The sequence below is a fragment of the Acanthochromis polyacanthus genome, chromosome 14 (genome assembly GCF_021347895.1).
Source record: "Acanthochromis polyacanthus isolate Apoly-LR-REF ecotype Palm Island chromosome 14, KAUST_Apoly_ChrSc, whole genome shotgun sequence".
Taxonomy (NCBI): domain Eukaryota; kingdom Metazoa; phylum Chordata; class Actinopteri; family Pomacentridae; genus Acanthochromis; species Acanthochromis polyacanthus.
The window spans coordinates 9,556,908-9,569,680 of record NC_067126.1 but is presented as its reverse complement, the minus strand read 5'-3'; the positions used below and the strand labels follow the sequence as shown (position 1 = coordinate 9,569,680).

Below are 12,773 nucleotides of genomic sequence, written 5' to 3'. Positions count from 1 at the left end.
GCTCAAAGGATTTAGATTGAAACTCTGAGAATTAACATCTTGTGCACAGCAATCACTTCAACTCTCCTTACTGGTAAACAAATGTTTATTTGTCATATAGCCAACAGAGTATAAATAAGAACAACGTATAGCAACAGGAACTTTACAAAAGAGAAATAATGTGACAGCTTGTTTTTGTTTTGAGAAAATCATCGGTAATTTCACCTCGAATGCGACAGATGTCCAATAAATACATGTCTTACTTTAGCCTGTTATCTACACACACAAAAAAGAAAAACAAAAACGGTCTGTGCTGAAAATATGTTTGCAAGTTCGACCTGGAAGGCAAGATGACAGATGATATACTGACGTGTTTGGTGGAAAAATGGCAAAAAAAACAACTAAAGTACACAGCACATCCCTGAACCTCCAGGCCCATCTAGAAATCACCTGCAGCTTACTATGCGCTATACTGAAAGAACTGGAGAGGTGGAAGCAGGTTGGATTCTTCCACCAAGTGCTACGGAACATTCAAGGAGCTCAATCCGTCTGTGAGTGGAGCTGGAATGGGAGGAAAGATGGAGAAAGAAAAGCACAAAGAGGCTGTGTGCAACATCGGCTACCTGCTAGTAACCGTAACCCTGGTGGTAGCCGTCCTGGTAGCCGTGTTCGTATCCGTGCTGGTGGTAGCCGTAGCCGCCGTACTCGTCCTCGGGGCAGCGCATGCCGAGCGACTGCTGGATGGCCATCTCCTGCCTGCGTAGCTGCATAGAGTCCACCAGGTCGTAGATGATGGCCATGGACCACATGGGTGACGGGTACCAGGACTTGACGTTGCCGTCCTTCCCCACCAGGAGCATGGAGAAGTACTCCGGGCTCACCTGGAAGTAGTTCCTCATGTCCTTCACCAGGGTGGCCGAGAGACCTTCACGCTCCACGGTAGCAGTTCCTGGATGGAGCAGAGATGTAACAGATTTAAGGATTTATTTCTACTGTGCCCCCTCACGCTGAGCTCAAACACCAGAAACAGAAATGTCGGCCTTCTGGCAGCGGCTCTGATTTCTACAGTCTCGCCAAAGCCGGACTCAGATTTGTGTTTCCCCAGAAAATTTACTGTTAAGATAGAAAACCAGGTCAGAAAGGAATAAATCAGATGTTGTTTCCGACTCCACCTCCCCTGGTCTCCCATAAGCCCTGAGGTTGGACAGAATCTGTTCCTTCTCAAACAAACATCTGAGGAAGTGGACCTTTGAGATTTAGACTCTTTCTGGACTCATTCTGGTTTGGCAGAAAAGGAGGGCAGATCTAACATCCCAAGCATGAAAAATAAACAAGAAAAAAAAAAACTACCAATGGTTTTTGTTCAGCACATTCAACACATTTAAGATCTTTCCAGTAAATAAGGTTATTACAAAAGTAACGAAAGAAGTGGAAATGATGTGATTCAACTAAGGCTGTTATTAAAGGTGTGATTTTACCTGATTCATTTACATGTTAAAGATTAAAACCTTTCAAAATTATATTTTATATAAAATACTACAAGTTCTCTTGACCAGATTAGAAAAGAATAAATCGGGTTTTGTTTCTGATTCACACATGATTCTACAGCTGTGACTGACAGCTAAAAAAACAAACGTTTATTCCACGAGAACAACCTTTAAACAAGTGGAATTTTGAGATTCGGATTCTCTTTCTGGGCTGATTCTGGGTTTTGCATAAAGGAGGGCAGATCTAAGATCCCCACCAAGCAAGATCAACAAGAAAAAACTATTAGGTCAACAGTTTTTGTGCAGCATATTTAAGACCATAGATGCTGCATCAAGAGAAATTAACGTCACAAGTGTAAATACTGTAGTTAAACTAGTGCAGTGTTATTAATGGTGTGCTTTTACCTGATTCATTTACATATTAGAGATGAAAAGTTTGCAATAATTTCAACAAAATACTACTTGATTTAAAAAAAAATGTTCCCTTCACCTGGTCAGAAAAGAATAAATCACATTATTCTACAGCTCTGACTGACTGTTCCAGCTAAAAAACTAAAATTTATTCCACCAGAAGAATCTTTAAATAAGTGAAACTTTGAGATTTAGATTCTCTTTCTGGACCGATTCTGGTTTTGCATGAAGGAGGGCAGATCCAGGGCATCATTTTTCAGTTTCTATGCCTTAGGGTGCTTAAATAAAAGCTCCATGTGTGTTGTGTCTTTATTTTACACGTCAAAGTTCTCACCGTTGATTGGATACAGCTCCAAGACTCCGCCCATATCCGGTGCCTCCGTGCCAACCAACTTCAGAATGGCGATGTGCCTCAGACCTACATTGCCATGGCAACACACATAAGAGAGAGGCAAATATCTTAGATAGGCAACAAAAAGACTTCAAACAAGAGCCTGTGAGTGTAAAGCTGCAGTCTTTTCTCCTCCTTCATCCTGAATTCACTGTTTATTATTGGAGCCATCCTGAGCTCCGGTTTCCAGGTAGAGGGAGGAGAACGTGGTGGTGGTCTGCAGAGTCGCTGCCAAAAAAGCCGTTTCCTCTGAAGCGAGAAAGCCCACATTAAACACAGGAGAACGCTGGCTTCACTCGCTGAGCGCCAAATACCGAATACCAGGATCAGCCCTCAGAGGCCTTCAGCACAGTCAGCAGGACGAGGCCTTTGTCTGGGAGGGACCGACCCGGCCAAGAGCAACACATGAGGGGGGAAAAAAGTCCTCAAACTGCCTGATCTGGAGCTGCTGATAAGGAGAGAAGAGCTTTTTTCCTTCAGTCATATGACTCACTCAGAGAAAAACGGTGCCAGTTTCAACTAAAAAATGAATGTAATAAGGTTTAAAGGATGTCAAATAATTGGAAAATAAACTAGAACATTTCTAAACTTCTACATTTTGAGTGCGCTAATGCAACTTCATGTGCTGCTATAACTATACATAAGGTACAACTTATATATCTGCATGTTTCACGAACCCTGAGCAACACCTTTTAACATCTTAGAGCTTTTACTTTGAAAGCGTATCAATCAGCCAATCAGCTGTGAGCCACTGGCTGGTTGGAGGGAGCAGAGCAGGCAGACTGAGGATTAAACAAACGGTCACAGCTCAAAAACCAGAAGTCGATCAGAAAAATTCTTTCACGTGTGAAGCAGAATCTTTTTCTGAACGAGTTGATATATTTTCATGTCCATGCTGTGATTTATACAGATTTGGTGGCAGGTTAGACAGACTCCGTTTTCGATTTTCACTCAAAAATTTTAAAGCTATAATGGGAGTGAATGAGAGTTTTGTTGGACACACTCTGTGATCTGAGGTAATTTATGCCAAAAACATCATTCCTACAGCAGAGAGAGTTACATTAAGTGAAAGAGGACAAAAATATCTTCATTGTAATGTATAAATAATCCATTCAGAGTAAAAATTATGAGAAGGAGATGAGGTTAACTGCACTTTATAAAAGATATCTTTAAAATCTTGCTCTAGAAAAATGCTTTAGTTTCAAAAAATACATAAAACCTGACTGCCTAAAAACTGTCAGACCTTTAAACAACTATTCACCCCAAAACTGATGCTTAAAACTCTAATAAACAATATTTACAAGCTCTTTGTACATTCGGCCATATTAGAGGCTTTTACTGCTAAGTGATCTCATCTCGTTGACTTTTTCCACTCAAGTTCCACATCTGGCCTCCCATAAAGTTTTAAATCTGTTTCATAATCATAAATCTGTACGATATAGATAAAAAACTGTGTCATATAAATCCATTTCAATCAGTATTTTTACTCGAGCAACACCATAGATATGTGCAATATTTGGAATTTTGGCTTCTTCTATTGATGTTTATTCAATGTTTGCATGATTCCCTTTGCTGCTGTATCGAATTCATAGTCAGAAATGTGACAAATCCATCTACGTTCTGACCGTCTGAAGCATTAAGTGCTGGAGCCGGAGAGAAATGTTGAAATCTTGAATTCATATAAACACAGGAGGAGGTTCGGTCGGGGTAGAAAATCCTCCTGACGGCTTTTATTTGATTTATACTGAGAAGTGAAGCTCACTGAGGGCTAATAAAAGTTTACATTTATCCTACATTATTCTGTCAGACGCGTCAGCTTGTTGAGATGTGTGGGGTTTAGATAAACGCCTCTCTGAGATGTACAGTAAAAGCATTCAAGTGTGGAAAAGTTGAGTAGCTGTCGGGCTGGAAAAAGGGGAGAGGGCTTCAGGCTGAACAGAGCTGCTCTCTGTCATCTGGGATTCCTCTGAAACATCTGGAGAGCTGCAGTAAACAGAAACATTCCATGTAATCAACTTCTTCATGGCATTTACATATTCATAGATGCTCTGACTAATGCTCTGGCAGTGAGGGAAGCTCAGGTGAAGCTCGGGTCAGCAGGAAAGAAAAGAGTTTGAACACTCTTTTGAACATATTTACCAGAACACTGGTGAATATGTGCAGAAATAATAACAATTCCAAACATTTTAAGGTACCTAAACATCCATTCTGCTGATCTGAAATAACACAAAGATGCTTTAAGAGCCTGTTCTTTCAGGTGGTAACACGGCGGCGCTATGTGACGATCGGTGTTGGTTTGTCCGTCTGTCTGTTTGTTAATAATATTACTTAAAAATGGCTCAATGGATTTCGATAAAATTTTCAGGAAAGGTCAGAAATGACACAAGGACCACCTCATTAGATTTGTTAAAGATTTCTGTATTGTTGCAAGATAGCAGCACAGCATCACTGTAACTATGACAACAAGTGAACACTGCACCAGCTGCCTGCTGACGATCATGATTGTGATCCTACCACAAATCGATCGCTGCGGACTTATTGGGACTTATCCATCAGGAATGATGCAGGGAACATTGATTAAACTGTGGGGGTGTTTCTGAGTCCCATCAATTCCTGCCGCCTGCTATGTATTTAGGTCACATGATTTGGTATCTGTACATAATGTACACATGCAGAACACACACTACCAGTGCTAAGTGCAAGGTCATTTTCTTTGTGGGTACATCTATATTAAATGGCCACATTCTATGTTGGCGTGATTTCTGATCATCAGTAACTAATAAAAAAAATGCTGCATTTCTAAAAAAATAATAATAATAATGCTTCATTTCTAACAATACCACATGAGGGAATGAACAGCCTTGGCTTTGCGCTCTGAGTGCTTTTCTAGTTGTATTTCAGTCAGCAGAAAATATCATTATTGTACACATTTTGTTGTTTTTCCTCACTGTTTACAGTTTTTGAACATGGCGGTATTCTACAAATTCAGCATGTTTTTTCCTGTCATCCTTCCTTCCATATTTCTTTATTTTTATTTTTGTTTTTACAGATGATTTAAAGTATAATTCAGTCTATAAGACCATTTGCATGCTGCATTTTTGTCTCCGGGCTGCAGCAGCATGAAATTGTTTTGGTGGAGAAAGATACGGATTAAAAAACATTAATCTGATCATGCTGATTAAATAAACACCAGCAAAAAAGGCACAACAACATCAACTTTTAAGGAACTTTAACTGATACTTGTGCTTAAACCACATTCAAAATCACAATTTCTGACTTTGCTCTATCACTATTTATGACAAATTGAACCTAATCTATTTACTGAGTATGAGTTGTTCCAAGTGCTGCACATCAAGACAGGATAAAATTATAAAAATATCAAAAGTTAAAAGACAATAAAAAATAAAATAGTGAAACATTTAACACAAGGCGATAATATTTACCTCTGAAACGTAGTGGAACGGAAGTAGAAAGGTGCAAGAAATGGAAAAGTATTATGAATTTGCACTTAAGCACAGTACGTATAAGTGCACCATTTTATTTAAGCATGTCAGTTGTTTCTGTTTTAACAGTCAAAAGGAGGATAATACAGTTTTTATGCAAAAATATTGTAACGTATGCACGTATAGTATAATGTTTTATACAGTTTATTCTCAGGACCTTTACTTCTAAGCTTTTATTTTGGTCATTACTTGGATTAATTACACGTTATACATAATTTTTTCTTCTACCCTTTCCGCAATTGATGCGATAATACTCATAGATTGTTTTTTTAGCCTTTCTATCAAGTGACTGGGAAAAAAAATCAAGTTTTTTTTGCATGTATCTCACTATTAAATGCTGACAGTAGAGATATTTTCAGGAATGTGTCCGAGAGATTGTGCAGAATCTGAAATATTACAACCATGATGGTGGGAAAATAGTTAAAAATATGCGCCAGCCAAGGATAAATGTTCAGTTCTACTATTTTGCAATGTGGGAAGTCATTTTTAAAATTGCGAAACAGTAAAAACAGTTGAAAGTAGCTGCCTTTGAAAGCTTTACAGCTGTACTGATGCGCCTGCAGGGAAGCATCAGCTGCTCCTCTGAATACTGTGGAGCTTTAAGGTGTTTTTTTTTTAGGTTATTGTTGTCGTTTTACTGTTTTGTTGCACAAGGTTTGGGTTGCAGCAGGCAGCAGTTTTCAGCAAAGAGCAGGACGACACTGTACAGCTTCCAGCAGCTGCGCCGACCTGAGGAAGGCGACTTGACTCAGCAGTTGAAGGTCAAAGTTTGCAGGTTTAATTGAGGTAAACTCACCCAGATTGCAGGCCTGGCTGGTGAGGGCGTAGAGCTGCTGCTGGTAGGCCCACTCCTCGTCGCTGGGGGCCGAGATGATGAACAGGCGACGTCTCCAGCGGAACCTGCAATCACAGAAAATTTTTAGCCCGGTCTTAAATGGCACTTTTGATGCAGCAGCGAAAGCTCCGCACCGAAGACGAGGAGTTGTGCTACGTATTCCCGTCTACTATTACTGCCAGAGGGGTGACAACCCCGAATTATGGTCAAAAAAGCTGCCAGATCGCTGCACTGTGATCCATGTCTCCATGGCAACAGAAGACAGCCCGATTGCCTTAGAAAAATATGCGCCTGTGATGATTCAGCCTTGAGGAAGGGCGAAGGGGGTTTATATTACTTTTAATCTCTGTGGAACACACACAAAAACAGGCTGCTGCAATCTGCCAAACGCTGCCGCTAATGGCTATAAATTGTGGTCCGGCTGATTAGTGAGCAGAGCAGCAGATGTCTGATAGAAGTGGGAACAGCCTGATGGGACCACCCAATAATCCTGACCATGGCTCCTCTGCAGCTGCTGAGACAATATCCCAGATTCAAGAGGGGATCCAGTTTTACACACCAAACATTCAACAGGGGTTCTCAAACGTTTCTATCTTGACCCTGAAAATCTCAAAAACAGGGACTCACAACCCCACAGCAGCCACCAAGTAATAAACACCAACAGCATACTTGCTAACACACTAATGTGGCTTCATAGTGCAGTTCTCTGGCTCTGGGAATGGGAGACATCTCTTGCACGTTCATGCACAGGAAGAAGAGTTTGGACAGTGAATCGGACTCATGCTAATCATCTGAACATGCTGCCTCGCTGAATATCAACAGCCGTTCTGCAGACTCCATCTTCAACTGAGCTCATCCACAACAGAAACCTAATCAAACTTACACATCATGAACACAATCCACACCACTGACATCCACAGAAGTCCTGCCATCTTCCTTTGTTAAAAAAAAGCCTACCACAGGTGAACTGCTTCCTGTATAGGCTCTGAAGCTCCGCCCACACAGGAAGCAGTCAGACCAGATGAAGGAGAGTTGGAGCTGGAGGGAATTTCTCACAGTATGTCAAAGTAAACACTGCCTGACCACCCATTTGGACATTTTTGTTGTTATTAACCCTCTCAACTCCAAGCGGTTTCTCTATTTTTTTGTTCCTGTCACATTTTTCTTCACTGTGGACTCATTCTTCACAGCAATATAAAGTCCTGCACCTCTATTGAAACAACACAACCATGACTAGAAGAAGACCTAACTCAGAAATGTATTCTGTCATTATGACACAGCTACGCCGTACACGATTTTTGAACATTTTACAAAAATGGGAAAATAACTCCATAGGTTAGCAATACTAGAAAAAAAATGGTAGCTGTACATACTATAGATCTTTTTCTTTTTAATTAGTTCCTATATTTGTCTCTTCACTGCTCTTTTAAAATACTGCCTGCAGTTCAGCCAATAGAATTTCAATAAAAACAAACAGCCAGTAACTTTGTAAAAACGTATTAAGTATGGAAGCTATTTGAGAAAATATGTGGTGTTATGTCTGTTCTGAAACTGCTGTGGCACTGTAATTCTAGGAAAAAATTATGAAAGGATCTATCTATCTATCTATCTATCTATCTATCTATCTATCTATCTATCTATCTATCTATCTATCTATCTATCTATCTTTTTTTGATACAGTTGTTGGTCACAACTCAGTCACTGATGGCAGATTCTTTTGTTAGTTTGTTTTTTTGCAGGATCTGGTTTATATCTTGGGACATTTTTTAAATGAGACATGTATGAAAAAATTTTCATGAAATGTCACAATTTTGAGGTTAGATTTTGGTAATTCTTATGAATGAACCACATATCACACACGATGAGTTCAATGGCTGCTGGTAATTCTTTCTGTTTTTACAGTTTCTTGCTCTGATAAATTGTGTAATTGCAGTGATTATTTTAAAGATAACATGCCTTTCAAACCTGCAGTGAGTTTTGGGGTTTAGAGGGCGAAACAAAATGTTATAGTAATAAAACTTATTAATGATATTTTGCAGGAAATCAGACATAACATTTTTGTGCATAATTCGAGTTCCATACGATGTCACTTAGAAGTAAGCAAATGTTTATTTGCACTGTTGTAAAGCACTTTGTAACTTTTATTTATTTATTTATTTGCATTATAATTTTTGGGACATGCTAAATCTTTTTGTCACACTCTGTACAGGATTGTAACCAGGATACTGGAACACACCTCAGTTAACTGCCAACTGAAAAAATCTCAAACACAATGTAACCAACCAAACTTTGTCCATCTACGAGAGAAGAATTACTAACAGGAATTCTTTTCAGTCTGGTAAGATGTAGTTTGTCTTTCATATCAGACATATTTCATGCTGTTGTCAGATGAAACTAGTCTTGTGAGTTAAATGTTTCACTACATCTGAATTTATTTTGAAAGGGTGTTTCCATCTGCCATAAAGCTCATTAACTCTATTTTTTTAAAAAGCACAAAAACAACTAGTTTCTTGAGGCAGATGCAGAAATTTGCCATTTCTACGAACATTTACTATCGCAATACTACAAAATATGCATAAAAATACATGTTCTGCGATGTTGTGGTCAAAACCTTTTAACAAACCTGGACAGGAAGTTCTCCAGTGATCTGGGTTTGTCTTCTTTCTTACAGACAACTCCGTCTCTCTTCTGCTGCTCCATCTCTCGAATACGGGACGAGAAGGTGTCGATGTAGTTGAACACGGCCTTCATGGCGATGGGAACTTCATAGGATTGCTGACAGACAAAAAAACAAAACAAAACAGTATCAACAAGAAGCAGGCAAAGGTTGAGTAAGAAAATCAATCTGCCTGTGGAGGAGAACCTGGAATCAGCCCAGAGAATATGAAAATAGAAAACAATGGTGAAACTGTTTCCAATAAAGTGATGAAGTGAAGTTTTGGGGCTTTGAACCGTTACCACATCCCAACTGTTCTGTATAATAACTTCTGGGAAGCAGCGCTGGATTGCTCAAACATAACAGAGCATTTTGTTTAATTTACGTAATGCTGAGCAGCCACCGCGTCAAACACGTGCGTGAAAATGCAGCTCGCGGCTTCCTGGCGATGTGCTGAGTTTGCTGCACAGCTCGTTCCGATTCTTTCACACCTTTCATACGCCCACGTCCCTCACAGACTCCCCTGTCTCAGCACAAACACTGGCCTCTTTGATGGATCTGTCCGAAAACAGCCGGCCGATTTACCCTGGCACTAACGCACACATACAGCTGGTGAGCAAATGTCATGTCGTGTGAATTAAAACAGTGTTTTCATGAAGCCACCGTGCTGGTAACACGAGGACACGTCAGTCCACCTTCAAAGAGATGTACAAGACGGAGCATGAAGACCAGCATAAGTCATAGACATTCTTCATTTGAAGGAAATAAGCAGCACAATATAAAAAAGAGCAACTATTATAACCTTTTAGGGAAATTAAAGAGCCCATGTTATGCTTTTTAGGTTCCTCCCTTTCCTTCAGTGTGTTACATTCCTGCTTTTGTGCATTTCAAAGGACAGAAAACTTACAAAAAAGCCAGAATTAACTTGTTCTTCGAGAGAGAATGTTCGAATGTTTTTCTGTAGGAATTCTCTTTTAGTCCTTCCTAAAGGTAGCCTAGCCACGCAAGACAACCCACGGCAACGAATTTAATTCTCTGCCAGGGTGGGTCTAGTTACCCTCCATAAGGCTCGAGGCTGGATTCTCCTAAAACTGGCCGGACGAATCACCATGAAGTGTAGAGTCAGAAGGCGGGCGTAACTAAGTGACGACAGAGGCGCGACGATTCTGACAGAAACAACCGGAAACAAGTAGCCTAGCCGCGCTAGACAACCCACGGCAATGAATTTAATTCTCTGCCAGGGTCGACAACAAAAACGACAACAGTCGTTGAGCTCCATTAGCACCGATTCTGAATAATCTTTCTGTTAACATGTCTGTAATATACTTGAGCTTCACCCATTGACTGTACAAATAAGGCTTCACCGAACTGCCGCATCCTCTGATTTCCGGCGCTCTAGGAGCCTATTCGTTGCGCTGATTGGTTGTATACCTACCCAATTGCTGCAGAGTGATTTGATAGACAACCTTTTAGCCCGCCTCCCTCCCTGTCGAGCGTGCCTAGACCCTTGTGCCTTCAGAAACATGGGTCTAGCTGGCTAGGCTATCCTAAAGGTGGAAGACATTGTAAAATGCTTGATTATAACATTGGTATCATAAAACAGAATGTGTGACCCTGACTACATCGTCCAAACATCCACTGAATGTTGCAGCTTGTATCGTAGTTAAGTTTGAACTATGTAGGAATCTTCTTTGAACATATAAATATCCTCAAAACACTCTGTAAACATTAGAACTTTAAAACAATATTAGATGATGTCATCGAATGTTGTCTCTGCTAGCTAGTATAGCGTTGCTTCCTTACCCCAATAAGCTGGGTCGTAACAGAGGGATATGAATGATAAACATATCCATAATATATATCCAAAAGTTTCCCAGTGAGAGTTCACGTCTGGTCCATGAGCACTCACTGCATTGCTCCAGTTCAGGTGATCTACAGCGTTTATAGAACCAATGACTGATGAGCACATGCAGTGTAAACATTTTGTGAAGACTCTCTGTCTGAGCAGGGATGTTTTTAGCTCATAGTGGCAAAACTTGACCACCGAGTTCGCCATCTTACATCATGCTAAACTAGGCCTAAAAATAACATGCAGCAGAGGCAGATGGGAATACAAAAACTTTCTGATTTCATAAGAACACAAGATGGTGTTATCATCAGGCAGGAGGAAAGAATTTGTTCATTTCATCATCATGCTTATCAGTGGTCAAGAAAGATTCACTTTCTTGACCATTGCTACTTTTATGATTTGAAACTACTGTCCTTTTACGATTTTGTATCATTGTTATATCTGCTTTTAATTCAATTAAACTACTGTCTTTATGAATTTAAGCATGATTAGTCACCTTTTTCTCTCTTTTTGGCACAAGGTTGTTTGCATGATCCAAGTTCTTGCAACAATGTGTATTATGATGCTGTTGTTGAATGCAAAAAAAAGTCCAGGACAAATTCCTCTGCAGCACTATAAAGTATATCTTATCTTATCTTATCTTATCTTATCCTATCTTATCTTATGACATATCAGACATGGATACTCACACAGACCTATATTCAACTATCTACACTGCTGTTCAAAACTTTGGGGTCACTTAGAAATGTCTATTTTTGAAAGAAAGGCAGTTTTCTTCAATGAACATAACATTAAATGAATCAGAAATACAGTCAAGACATTGTTAATGTGGTAAATGACTATTCTAGCTGGAAACAGCTGATTTTTAATGGAATATCTCCATAGGGGTACAGAGGAACATTTCCAGCAACCATCACTCCTGTGTTCTAATGCTACATTGTGTTAGCTAATGGTGTTGATTAGAAAACCCTTGTGAAGTTATGTTAGCACATGAATAAAAGTGTGACTTTTCACGGAAAACATGAAATTGTCTGGGTGACCCCAAATTTTCAAATGGTAGTGTATACTCAACTCAGTCGACAATATGATGCTGTTGCTTCAGTGTTTTCTGCTTTTCAGCTTTTCTTTACTTTTATTTTCGTCTGTGTTTCCTCTGCTGTAATGCAGGTATTCATATTTCTGATGATTAGATATCTCACAATAGTACCTGTAATGGGTAAAACAGGCTTAAATGGATTTCAAACCAAATGGACATGATAAGTGGATTTACTGAGTAAGTTAATACGGTATCAGTGAAAAAAAAAGCTGTTATCACCAAAACATTGGTCCCAACCTTGACTCTCATGTCGGTGTCAGTGAGGACCATGTAGAACTCATCATATGTCATACTGAACTCTTTCCTCAGCTCTGTGATCAGCTCCTGGTTCACCAGATCCTCCTGACGAAGACCCTTCATCGGCTTGTCATTCTCTGGAGAAGGGAAGAAACATTAACCAGACTGAGTGAGGTACTGTATGTTTTGACACACATTTTAGAATTTTTTGAATTTGAATTTCAAGGGACATTTTGCTAAGATGTCTTTTTGAGGAGTCAAAGCTTGTAGTATGCAGCGTATTTAGTTAACTGTTAACTGAATTCACAAGAACATGTAGTATACAAGGG

At 39.7% G+C, this 12,773-nt stretch overlaps 1 protein-coding gene across 1 annotated transcript in view; it reads right to left on the bottom strand.

Moving 5' to 3' along the window:
• Window positions 1-67: 67 nt before the first annotated feature.
• ccdc80 (coiled-coil domain containing 80) overlaps window positions 68-12,773 on the bottom strand; it is a 32,247-nt gene continuing 19,541 nt past the window's right edge. The window contains exons 6-10 of the mRNA XM_022201502.2: window positions 12,445-12,581; window positions 9,230-9,381; window positions 6,568-6,671; window positions 2,212-2,295; window positions 68-928 (exon numbers count right to left, since the gene is read on the bottom strand). Coding sequence (XP_022057194.2) covers window positions 606-928; window positions 2,212-2,295; window positions 6,568-6,671; window positions 9,230-9,381; window positions 12,445-12,581 — 800 coding nt within the window. The 3' untranslated portion in view covers window positions 68-605. The remainder of the gene's footprint in view (window positions 929-2,211; window positions 2,296-6,567; window positions 6,672-9,229; window positions 9,382-12,444; window positions 12,582-12,773) is intronic.